General features: G+C 59.2%; 1 protein-coding gene across 6 annotated transcripts in view; it reads left to right on the forward strand.

The window, feature by feature from the left end:
• The window catches only part of RERE (arginine-glutamic acid dipeptide repeats), a 409,293-nt gene extending 397,277 nt beyond the window's left edge, over positions 1–12,016 (forward strand). For 5 of the 6 annotated variants that reach the window (XM_043924145.1, XM_043924149.1, XM_043924146.1 and 2 more), the window contains 11 exons: positions 691–853; positions 1,733–1,825; positions 2,313–2,512; positions 3,249–3,410; positions 3,807–3,920; positions 4,160–5,475; positions 5,562–5,784; positions 6,028–6,748; positions 8,274–8,420; positions 8,854–9,058; positions 9,344–12,016. In XM_043924145.1, the coding sequence (XP_043780080.1) occupies positions 691–853; positions 1,733–1,825; positions 2,313–2,512; positions 3,249–3,410; positions 3,807–3,920; positions 4,160–5,475; positions 5,562–5,784; positions 6,028–6,748; positions 8,274–8,420; positions 8,854–9,058; positions 9,344–9,377 (3,378 nt within the window). In that variant the 3' untranslated portion in view covers positions 9,378–12,016. The remainder of the gene's footprint in view (positions 1–690; positions 854–1,732; positions 1,826–2,312; positions 2,513–3,248; positions 3,411–3,806; positions 3,921–4,159; positions 5,476–5,561; positions 5,785–6,027; positions 6,749–8,273; positions 8,421–8,853; positions 9,059–9,343) is intronic. The other variant, XM_043924148.1, reaches the window with a different exon arrangement.
• The last annotated feature ends 557 nt before the right edge of the window (positions 12,017–12,573 follow it).

Raw genomic sequence — 12,573 nt, forward strand, 5'->3', positions numbered from 1 at the left:
TCTGTTTCTTCGGGGCCCTGCATGAAAAGAGGAGCTCCTTTGGCCTTTACACACCGACCTCATGACACGGGGTGTCTCCTCTGCCCAGCACCACTGTCTGCCGCATCCACTGTCAGTCTTTTTGCCAGGCCTCGGCTTTGCCCTCAGCACCCTGTGCTGGCTCGTCCTGGGTGGGCATTGGGCCTGGCTGGGGGCTGCGTAGCACTGGGCTTGGGCTCTGTTCTTCCCAACCTCCCTCCTGGCCCCAGTTCCTGCCACCTCAGTTGTTTGCTTCAGTTGTTTCTGGAATGGTCTCCCTGGCTGGGCATTTCCATGTTGCCCCGTGTGGATTCACCGACTTGGTATGCACAGAGATGTTCCTTGTGTGCACTTGTGCACACTCACACATGTACATAAACACATAAACACACAGCTGGAGGACAGGGGTTCTCCTTTCTGTCGATGGTTTATTGATGCACCTCCAGTGCTTAGAACTGCTCATAGTAGGCACCCAGCAGATACTTGTTGAGTGAATAAATGTTCTTGATGTCTAGAAGTTATGCTCTGACGGGCTGGCAGACAGGCTCCACTGGCCCATTGCACAGGCTGCTCCATGGGTGTGTCTCAAGTGAGCCCAGGCCTCCAGGGCTGCTGTGACAAAGCCCTGATAAAGGCTGTGCGTCTGCCTCACAGCCAACCCTTCTCGTGCAGGGAGAACTGATCACCTTCTATTACTACTGGAAGAAAACCCCAGAAGCAGCCAGCTCCCGGGCCCACCGCAGGCACCGTAGGCAGGCCGTGTTCCGGAGGATCAAGACCCGCACTGCGTCCACGCCTGTCAACACGCCCTCCAGACCCCCGTCCAGTGAATTCTGTAAGTGGGGGCTTTGCACATGCCGCAAGCTGCCATGTCCTAGCTCTGGGTGGGCCTGCTCTCAAAGCCGTCCTTGGCAGAGCTCGTGTTGGGACGGGGGCGGAGGGGTGGTGATTTATCTGCATGCATGTGTGTGTGTGTGTGTGTGTGTGTGTGGTGCAAAGCCTGATCTAAGAGTTTTAGAAACTACTTGTGCATATAGATTTTTCTGAAACTTAATATCATCTGTAAGTCCTGGCCTTGGCCTGAGGCAGTTTTTGACTTTGGAGGATGATCTCCCTTAGCAGACAGTGTACTGCACTTGTGGTCACAATACGGTCAATTTAACATTTTCTTCTTCCTCCTACTTTTGTGAGATCCTCCTCTTGGTCCCATGTGACCTGCAGTCTGATATGACAGTGAAGCCCACACATCTTCTTAACCTTTGAAAACTAGATTCATGGCTTGTGATCCTGTCCTCGCCCAGGGCACTCAGCCTGAGGGTCACAGACGTGGCTTATGCAAATTGGAAACAGTAGGCCTTGAGGGCGCTGAGCCTTGATGGAGAGGAAACCCCTCAGAATGTCAGGAAGGGCATCATGGATGCACTCATCCTGTTCAGATCCACTGTCTGTGGGCATCAGTGCCAGCTTCTCCAGGATTGAGGTGTGACAGTAGACCACCAGAATGACAGAGCAGACTGTTGGGTACCACCCCTCATACACGAGTTCTTCATTCTGATGACTGGCCCTGAGAAATTCAGAATGGTCCTTTGTGAACCTGCTGGGCCGCTCTGACTGTTGGCCCAGAGCCTGGGGCAGGTCAGAGGTAATAGGGGCTCCAGTCTTGGCCCAGCATGATGGTGTCTCCCCCACCCCTTTATGTGCCCATCATGCCCAGTGGACCTGAGTTCCGCCAGTGAGGATGACTTCGACAGCGAGGACAGTGAGCAGGAGCTGAAGGGCTACGCCTGCCGCCACTGCTTCACCACCAGTAAGCGGGGCCGGTGGGAGAGGGGCCTTCGCTGGAGCAGCCAGGCTCGGGCACTTCCTGGTTCTGAATGTCTGGGGAATCGAATTGGCGACTTGATCATCTGCATTGTCTTCAGGGTTATTTAGAAAGTGGAAGATTTCTGTTAGCAGTCAGGCTGGAGCACTGACCAGGGGCTGGGACAGACTTGCTCAGGGTCAGGGCGGAAGTGCCTGTGTTTCCGGGGAGCCTGCTGCCAGCTCATCCTGCCAGTTCATCCTGAGATGAGGTGGGGTGGTAGACAGTCCTGAGATCCTCTCCTTCCAGGAAGAAGCAGGGCGGCAGCACCTGAGCTGTTGAGTGACAGGTGTTGGCCAAGGCCAGGGCCACGTGGTCCTTGTGGTACCAGCATCAGCCAAGCCCACAGACGGGCCTCCCTGATCGGATGTCTATACCCCCAGACGTTGGTGTCTGAGGTTGTCAGCCACACCGCCGCCCCTCCCTCCTGCAGCCTCCAAGGACTGGCACCACGGGGGCCGGGAGAACATCCTGCTGTGCACCGACTGCCGCATCCACTTCAAGAAGTACGGCGAGCTGCCCCCCATTGAGAAGCCTGTGGACCCCCCACCCTTTATGTTCAAGCCCGTCAAAGAGGAAGACGATGGGCTCAGCGGGAAGCATAGCATGAGGACACGGCGGAGTCGTGGCTCGGTGAGTCCCTCGGCCAGGCAGCCTGCATGCGTCTCTGGAGTCTGGGGCCGCACCTGCCAGGAGGAGGCTGGGAGTGTTTCATTTCAGGCAGAGGAACAGACCCTGGAGGGGACGTGCCTGGCCTGTTGGGGAGAGCTCTTGGTTCTCTCCTCCCTTGCATCTCCTCGGGGAGCTGGTGGACCAGCATGAGTCACTGTACCCCCCCTCCCTTCTGAGCCCCGTGGCCTTGCAGAAATGGCCTCAAGGCCTGGGAGTTTTAGGAGCTGAGCTGCATTATTTGACAGCTCATCTCGTTGGGTCACTTCCCATCCTGTCACGTGAAATCTTCCAGTGTGCGTGTGTGTTTGGTGGGAGGAGCAGGCAGTTCCATGGAGCAGACGGAAGAGGGGGAGTGACTTAAAGCCGACCTCAGGTGTAACATCACTCGGGCCAACCTCTGCCCCTCAGACAGCCCTGCCCACTTCCAGCTTGTGTCATTCAGGACAGTCCCTAGAGGAGATGAGAGCTTCGAGTTTAAGCTGAGAATCACTCTTTTCCATGTAAACTCACCCATTCACCCCCTCCTTGCTTCGCTCCATGTTGACTCCTGTGCAGTGAGGGACAGCCAGGGGTGGTTATGGTTTGCCAGGGGCTGGGATTTGACCTACTCTGGAGGCTCCTGCCTGGGAACTGGGCCCAGGTGGCCTGTGTGGGGACTGGGGTCGAGTCTCACCAGCCTCCGGTTGGGGTTGGGCAGATGTCTACACTGCGCAGTGGTCGGAAGAAGCAGCCAGCCAGCCCTGATGGTCGTGCCTCGCCCATCAATGAAGACATCCGTTCCAGTGGCCGGAACTCTCCCAGCGCGGCCAGCACCTCCAGCAACGATAGTAAATCAGAGACAGTGAAGAAGTCAGCCAAGGTGAGCTGCCGGGAGGGCAGGTGGTAGGGGGCTGCTGGAGTCGGCACTCAGCTCCCCTGAGCCTCTCGGTCATTCATGGAACCTCATGGGCACCAGCAAGGCCTCGCCTAGGGTTACAGACTGAGGCCTGGAAAAAGAGGTCTACGTAATTCCCAGCACAGACCTATGGGGGCTGCTTCTGCCTTGAGTTTCCTGTCCTCAGATACTTGTTCCTTCCTGGCCCCACTGGCCCCTTCCAGAGCTTTTTTGTTTCTGGGGGTGGAGCATGGTGTAGGGGGAGTCTTAAGTGGTTGTCACTCCCTGAGGTTGTCCAAGTGGTCAGCAAGTGGTTGTCACTCCCTGAGACTGCTGGGCCATCCATTGGCCTGAGGCTTCTCATGGGCTTTCCCGCTACAGAAGGTGAAGGAGGAAGCCACGTCCCCTCTTAAGAGCACCAAGCGCCAGCGGGAGAAGGGGACCTCGGATACAGAAGAGGCCGACAGGACTAGCTCCAAGAAGACAAAAACCCAGGTGAGGCTTGAGGCTGAACCATGTTGACTGCCCCCAGCAGCTCCTGTCCCTTGAGAAGCCCCCTGGGCTGTGGCCGTGTCCTGCCTTCCAGGGAGGGACCTAGAGCACCTCCAAGACTGGCGAAGTCAGGGCAGGACCTGTGGTCCCTGCTTGCTGCCTCCTCAGCCAGACCTTGCTGTGTGGTGGGGCAGGGGGCATCCGGCTCCCCTTGACCTTCCGTCCTCCTTCTCTGACCCTAGGAGATCAGCCGGCCCAACTCGCCATCCGAAGGCGAGGGAGAGAGCTCGGACAGCCGCAGTGTCAATGATGAGGGTAGCAGTGACCCCAAAGACATCGACCAGGACAATCGCAGCACGTCCCCCAGCATTCCCAGCCCCCAGGACAATGAGAGTGACTCGGACTCCTCGGCCCAGCAGACGACACAGCCCTCTGCCCTGCAGGCTCCTGGAGGGGCTGCCCCAGCCCCCTCCTCTGCCTTGCCAGGGACTGCCCAGCTGCCCACCCCGGGGCCCACGCCCGCCCCCGCTGCCCCCTCACAGGGGTCCCCCTCGGCCTCACAGCCCCCCACGCAGCCACAGGCCCCCTCAGCTGCTGCTCCCCATGCCCACATCCAGCAGGCGCCTGCTCTCCACCCACAGCGGTTGGCCTCACCACACCCCCCGCTGCAGCCGCTGACAGGCCCGGCTGGCCAGACCACCGGCCCGCCCCACACCCAGCCCCCCGTGCACAGTCAGGGCCCGCCCGGCCCTCATGGCCTCCAGGCTGGGTCCCTACTGCAGCACCCGGGGCCCCCACAGCCCTTTGGCCTCCCTCCCCAGGTGTCCCAGGCAGCAGCCCACCCTCACACCTCCCTGCAGCCCCCTGCCCCTCAGTCGGCCTTGCAGCCCCAGCAGCCCCCCCGGGAGCAGCCCCTGCCCCCAGCACCCCTGGCCATGCCCCACATCAAGCCCCCGCCCACCACGCCCATCCCCCAGCTGCCAGCGCCCCAGGCTCACAAGCACCCGCCTCACCTCGCGGGGCCCTCTCCCTTCTCCATGAACGCCAACCTCCCGCCCCCTCCCGCCCTGAAGCCCCTGAGCTCTCTGTCCACTCACCACCCGCCCTCAGCCCACCCCCCGCCCCTGCAGCTCATGCCACAGAGCCAGCCACTGCCCTCGTCCCCTGCACAGCCCCCGGTGCTGACCCAGAGCCAGGGCCTGCCCCCCACTGCCACCTCCCACCCCGCCGCGGGCCTCCACCAGGTGCCCCCTCAGCCCCCATTTGCTCAACACCCCTTTGTCACTGGGGGCCCCCCTCCCATCACCCCTCCGACTTGCCCCCCCACCTCTACTCCTCCGGCGGGATCTGGCCCCTCGGCCCAGCCGCCCTGCTCGGCTGCCGTTTCTTCGGGAGGCAGCGTACCTGGGGGGGCAGCCTGCCCACTCCCCACTGTCCAGATCAAGGAAGAGGCTCTGGACGATGCTGAGGAGCCCGAGAGCCCCCCTCCCCCGCCTCGGAGCCCATCCCCTGAGCCCACTGTGGTGGACACCCCCAGCCATGCCAGCCAGTCCGCCAGGTAGAGGTCCCGGGAACCCAGGCGCGTCGAGGGAAGGGGTACCTGGGGCCTCGCCTGGGACCCACGAGACACCGGGCCTTTTGTAGGTTCTACAAACACCTGGACCGGGGTTACAACTCGTGTGCACGGACCGACCTGTACTTCATGCCTCTGGCGGGATCCAAACTGGCCAAGAAGAGGGAGGAGGCCATCGAGAAGGCCAAGCGAGAGGCAGAGCAGAAGGCGCGAGAGGAGCGGGAGCGGGAGAAGGAGAAGGAGAAGGAGCGAGAACGCGAGCGGGAACGGGAGCGCGAGGCCGAGCGAGCGGCCGTGAGTCGGGAGGGCAGCCTGTTCCGTGGGCGTCAAGGGCTGGTCCCCGCGCCCGCCTTGAGTGGGCCACCCCTTTGCTATCTCTCAGCACCCACCTGCCTTACCTCTGGGTCCACGATATGCTGATCCCTCTGGGCCCCAGTACCCCGTCACGGCAGGTCTGGACCAGGGGTGGGGTAGGGGACCCAGTTGGTTGGGCCAGGGGCCAGGCGCCCGCCCCTCACAGCCTCTTTCCTCTTGCAGAAGGCGTCCAGCTCAGCACATGAAGGCCGCCTCAGCGACCCCCAGCTTGGTGGTCCCGGCCACATGCGGCCATCCTTTGAGCCCCCACCCACCACCATCGCGGCCGTGCCCCCCTACATTGGGCCTGACACGCCGGCCCTCCGGACTCTGAGCGAGTACGCCCGGCCCCACGTCATGTCGCCCACCAACCGCAACCACCCCTTCTACGTGCCCCTCAACCCCACCGACCCGCTGCTGGCCTACCACATGCCTGGCCTCTACAACGTCGACCCCACCATCCGTGAGCGGGAGCTGCGGGAGCGTGAGATCCGAGAGCGGGAGCTCCGGGAGCGGGAGCTGCGGGAGCGGATGAAGCCGGGCTTTGAGGTGAAGCCCCCGGAGCTGGACCCCCTGCACCCGGCGGCCAACCCCATGGAGCACTTCGCCCGGCACGGCGCCCTCACCATCCCCCCTGCTGCTGGCCCCCACCCTTTTGCGTCTTTCCATCCTGGCCTGAACCCCCTGGAGAGGGAGAGACTGGCCCTGGCCGGGCCCCAGCTGCGGCCCGAGATGAGCTACCCGGACAGACTGGCAGCCGAGCGCATCCACGCCGAGCGCATGGCCTCGCTGACCAGCGACCCCCTGGCCCGGCTGCAGATGTTCAACGTGACCCCGCACCACCACCAGCACTCCCACATCCACTCACACCTGCACCTCCACCAGCAGGACCCCCTCCACCAAGGTGGGCGCCCACCGCAGGTCTGCGGGGGTGGGGGACTGTGGACCCCGGGTGGGGCTGCTGTCCGGAGCAGAGCTTGCAGCTCCTGGCACGTGTGGGGGTACCCAGCGTCCCCCCTGGCTCCACAGTCACCTGGGGCCCTCTGCTCGCCATCTCCTGATGAAGCTTGGGTTCTCAGTTGTGTCTGCAGTGGAGCTGGGAGGGAGGAGGTGGCCTGTGCTCACTGGGGCTGCTTGGGAGCAAGAGACAGGGCTGGAGGAGCAGGGCAGAGCCTTTGGGGCCACATGGAGGCAACTAGGACACCCCGGGGAAGCTGGGGGTTGTCATCAGTGAGAGCTTTTCTGCTCCCCCCTCGGGGAACAGGGCTCGGGCTTCTGCTGGCTTTCAGCTGGCTCACCTGGCCAGGACCACCCAGTCTTGTCCACTCCAGGAGCAAGAGCTCTGGAAGGCCCACTGGTCTGTGGCCAGGGGTGCAGGCTGGTCTGAGGCTGACACCGGCACGATTGGAGCCCCACTCCCTTGGGCGGCTCTGCAGACTGGCCAGACGGGGTGGGGGGGGTCAGGGCCTGCTGTGGGGGCCTGGGCCCCTTCTGGGTGGGGAGGGAGACAACGGACAGGGCGGGCCCCAGAGGGAAGGAGGGCAACCTCCAGTTTCCTACACACATTCCCAGCCCCACCTGACGCGGGAACCAGGAGCTGTCACGTTCGCCCATGGTCCCAGCACCAGGATCGTTTGTGGTTAAGCCCACTGAGGTGGGCCTCAGTCCTGCGAGAGGACAGGCGAGTGTTTTCAGCATGTTCGTTCACCTGACAGGTGTTTACTGAGGACCCGCAGTGTTCCCAGCACAGCTGTAGAAGCTGGTGACACCCCTGTTCATGTTCACCTTCCACTGGGGGCAGTCGATAAATGTGTCTGAGTTTTGAGGAACAGTTACTGTTCTGGAGGAAGACTGAGCAGAGAGCTGAGAGCCGCAGCGCTACTGTTGCAGAGAGGCGTCTGGAGGGTGGGAGGTGTTGGAGCCAGGGAAGGAGCGTCCTCAGGCCTAGAGAGTGTGGGTGCAGAGGCCCCGGGGCCAGAGAGGGTGACTCCAGGGAACAGACAGGCGACATGCTGAGACGGCCACTGGGAGAGGCCAGGACTTTCTGAGACCCGTCAGGCAGCGCCCACTTTGGTCCTGTGAGTGAAGAGCCAGGGAGGCAGCCTGGGGCGGTGGACCTCACCAGCCCAGGATGGGGCTGGGGCAGTTGGCTCCGGGGCGCTGCAGATCCAGTGTCCTTGCCAAAATGAGACTGGGGCTGCTGAAGAGACTGGTGAAGAAAGACGTGGTCAGCTCTTCACTCTGTCACTTTCTGGAGCTCCATGCAGGTGCGGGGAGGCAGGGAGGGCGACAGCCACTCTGGGTTAGCAGGTCAGGGTTATTGATGGCCTGGTGACCAGAAGCCAGCTGTGGAGAGGAGGAAGTCGCTGTGAATACCACCCAGGAGGGGGAGCGGCCCCCGAGCCCTGTGCCTCTGCCCCTTTTTCTAGGTTCAGCAGGCCCCGTTCACCCGCTGGTCGACCCCCTGACCGCTGGCCCTCACCTGGCGCGCTTTCCCTACCCCCCTGGCACCCTCCCCAACCCTCTGCTTGGACAGCCCCCCCATGAGCACGAGATGCTCCGTCACCCAGTTTTTGGTAAGAAGACGCCTGGGGAAGGAGGGGGCCAGGGAGGGTTGGGTCAGGGGTCTGGTCTGATGTCCTGTTCATGCATTTACTCTGTGTTCAGCACGGGCCTCCCCTGTGTGGGGGGAAGATACCTGGGTGCCCTGGGAGCCAGACCCCTGCCCCCGGGGAGCTGGGGGTGGGGCTGTAAATGCACAGCAGGAGCCCAGAGGGAGTAGGAGGGCTGAGGGCAGGCCTCTGTGAGGATGGGCAGGAGGCTGAGGAGGAGGGGCCCCAAGGGAGTTGGGGGCGGGGCGTGCAGGGACTGCACTTCTCTCTCCGCGGAGGCTCTGCTCTGCTGGTCCCTGCCCAGTAGGTGATCTCTTGATCCTCCCCTCGGGAGTCACTCTCCTGACCTGACCTCCTTGACGGCCTCATCCTGGCCACTGCCTTGGCCTTTCTGTAGCAGAGGCTGTTTGGTGTTTGGCAGGCACCCCCTACCCCCGAGACCTGCCTGGGGCCATCCCACCCCCCATGTCGGCGGCCCACCAGCTGCAGGCCATGCACGCCCAGTCGGCCGAGCTGCAGAGGCTGGCCATGGAGCAGCAGTGGCTGCACGGACACCCCCACATGCATGGCGGCCACCTGCCCAGTCAGGAGGACTACTACAGGTGAGGCGGGGCGGGGCTGGGGGAGGCCGGGCCCCCGCCTCCTCCTCCTGTGGGTCCCCACCCCCGCCCCTCCCAGCTGCACCCACCCTGCTCCCCACCCCATATCAGCAAGTGCCAGGCTGTTCCCCTGCCAGTCAGGGGACTCCTGAGGGTCTTGAAGAGGAAAGACATGGTTGGGGGGGGGGATGGGGTTAGCAGTGTGGCGGCTGCTCGGGCGTCCAGACCCTTCCAGTTGCAGGCCTGATACCTATGACTTTTCCTTTTTTTTTTTCCTTTCTTTTCTAGTCGACTGAAGAAAGAAGGTGACAAGCAGTTATAAGTTATTTATTTGTTAACGCTGGCTGTGGAAACCCCAATTCTTGGGGGAGAGAAACAGGACTTTTTACATACAATAGGAGCTCTAAAGGCAAAAAGAATATCTTCTAAAGATTTCTTTATATATTTAAAAACCCCACAACTAAAAATGTATCAGCATACATAGTGTTCGTTTGTAGAGAGGATTCCTTGAGACTGGTTTGGGTCTCCCTGCATGACAGTCCCCCAGAAACTTAGTGAGTCCTGGACTGGACTGAACACCCAGAAAGTGCCCCTGCAGTCTTGGGGTTTGGCTTTAGCTTTCTTTTCCTTCCTTGATTTTTCTCAGTAGGTGCTAGATCCCAGTTCACACCCTTCAGTGCGTGCAGACACACTCAGTTGCGTGTGTCCCAGAACCCACACGGTCTGCAGCATCTGAGTTTGGAATCCAAGAGCTATAATTTTTAAAAAATCTTTTATTTTAATACATTGTAGGAGATCTTCATAATTTGAGGAGGTTCTGTGCATGGCTTTTTACGTCTGTAAATAAATAATTTTAGAACAGCCTTTTTTTTTTCCTTCCACGAACTACTATTCTGATCTATTTTTTCCAGCCATGTCACTAATTGTGAATTCCTACCAGCTATTGACAGAATACAGAGTTGATTTTTTAATAAAAAGTTATATATAATTATCCCTTTAATTAAAGGGAACAGATGGGCGTTACTAGTTACAAAGGGGCAGAGGAGGCTAGGGGCTAGGTTTGGGAGCAGCCAGGGGTTTGCAGGGACAACATTACAAGCCGTTTCTTTGTGTTGCTGCTTTGGTTCTCGCTCATGTCTGTTCCTGGCTCGTGCTTTGCCAGTGGTGCAGACTGCGGTGAGCTCAGCCGACTCGCTGTGCCCCGGGAGCGCAGGAGTTGAGTGTCCCCCGTTCTGTCTCTGCGGGCGCGAAAGCACATGTTCCTGTGTGTCTGGTTGTAGATTTCCTTGTAGATTTCTGTACACGCTCATTTGATTGGTCTGGTTGAACTGCCTTTTTTTTTTTCCCCTCCAAATATTTGGACTATTTCATAAACATCCTAGAAAATTGAAGCAAACAATTCTCACTAAGCACGTGTGCTTGCCAAAGGATCTGTCAGAAGCCTGCTTTCTGGTGTGTGTGGTCATTTGGATCTCCTAGTGGGGAAGCCAGGCCATCCTTGCCCCGCTCAGAGGCTGCTTTGGGGTCAGAGCATCCCGGAGGTGTCCAGTTGTGGGTGGCAGTCCTGTGTTGTGTCCTTGTATCACCATACTTGATGTCCCGCTCTGCCTCATGGAAGCAGGACAGGAGTCGCAGACATAGAGTGGGAGGCAGGCTCCACGTGGGGGCCTCTCCAAGGGGACAGGAAGCCCGGAGCCTGCCTCTGCTCTCCAAGGTGCCCACGTGATGCCCTTTCTCCAGAACAGAGGGTGAGGACACGAGGGGGCCGTTATGCACCTGTTTATCAAACTTTCTGCCTGGACATGACCTTGTCTGTCCCTCTTCTCTCAGACCCTTGAGGGCCTTTCTTGCCATGATGTGCAGGGGCCACAGCCAAGAGTAAAAAGAGAGCAGGAGTCCCACCTGGGGTCAGCGGGCATGGAGCATGTCCCAGACCACAGAGGGGTAGGACGAGAGGCTGGCACTTTGACCCAGAAACCAGCAGGTATTAACTCAGATTCAGGTTCTGGATTCAGACCTGTGGTGAGGGCATTTCCAGTGTCTATTAAACCATGTTCAGTTTCAGTTGGGACAGATAGGGGGTTGTTTGGTCTGTTGAAAAATTGAAAATGTTTGTAGTAGTAGGTTTTTTTCTTTGATTTTTCTCTCATTCCATTTCTGCCTTAACTTTAGCTCCTTGAGGGGAGGCAGGCTCAGATGGAAACTTTGTCATCACTTTCATGGCCGGTTGGCCAGGAGCAGTCATGTTGCCAGGGCTAGCAATGTGCCATCGGGGCAGGTTCAGTGCTTCAGGCTTCACGCCTCCGAGCCAGGCCCCTTCCTGCTGCTCCCGGCTCCCGCACGGACACCCCCGCCTGCCCACCCTTCCTCTTCTCCCTTTTGGTAGACCATGATGCCTACCGTTTAGTTACACCTTCTTGATCTCCTCTCTCTATCGTCCATTTTTCCAAAGAAGAGAGAGTGAAGTACTTGGGAGTCTGTATTTGAAAACTGTCTGAAGGCGTTTTCTTGTTTGGTTTTGGTTTTCTCCTCATGTCCCCAGGTGAAGCACTGAGATTCTTCCATTTAAAAACCCACAACCTGAAACCTTCACTGGTCAACTCCAGTGTGTGTAGGAGGCCCCAGACCTTCGCGGTGTCTTTGAAGCCCAACCCCCTGGTTTCCGTTTGGGTTTCCTGCCTTGGTTGGGAGTTGAGTTTTGCGTTTCCGTGTTTCACGTGTATCTTGTTCACGTCGTCGAGGTCAAGCTTCACTGCGGCAGCAGCAGAGCGGAGTGTACATTCTGATTTGCTACGTTTATATATATCTTGAAGCTAAATGTATATATGAGTAGTTTGCCATGAGATAACACAGTGTAAGCAGTAGACACCCAGAATTGTGACTTCTGTGTTCTCTCCATTTGAGTATTTTGTAATTTTTTTGAAATATTTGTGGACATAAATAAAAACAAGCTACACTACAGTGGCTGCGTGTCCTCCGTGGGCTGTATCTCTTTCCTGGGGTGGACAGGGGTGTCGGCAGTTGCCCTGCCCTGGGGCTCCCAGGGTGGGGAGGGGGCAGAGGGAAGGTTGGGTTCTTGGTGTTCCCAGCACACTGGCTTATCGTCCGGGACGAAGGGTCTCTGGTGGGCACACTGCCCTTGGGGAAGGCTTCAACCTGCTGACGGCCTGGGACCTTCAGTGACTCCCCAGGCACAACAGGCCCTGTGTTGGGGGTGAAAGGTGATGGCATTGGAACCACTATACTCTCAGCTCCTCCCCCTGCCTTCCGCCCCACACCTCTAATCTGTGGGCACCTTGACTGATAACTTAGTTGGTAAAGAATCCGCCTACAATGCAGGAGACCCTGGCTCTCCTGGGTCAGGAAGATCTGCTGGAGAAGGGATAGGCTATCCACCCAGTATTCTTGGGCTTCCCTTGTGACTCAGCTGGTAAAGACTCCACCTGCAATGCAGGAGACCTGGGTTTGATCCCTGGGTTGGGAAGATCCCCTGGAGAAGGGAAAGGCTACCCACTCCA

The sequence above is a fragment of the Cervus elaphus genome, chromosome 14 (assembly GCF_910594005.1).
Source record: "Cervus elaphus chromosome 14, mCerEla1.1, whole genome shotgun sequence".
Classification (NCBI taxonomy): domain Eukaryota; kingdom Metazoa; phylum Chordata; class Mammalia; order Artiodactyla; family Cervidae; genus Cervus; species Cervus elaphus.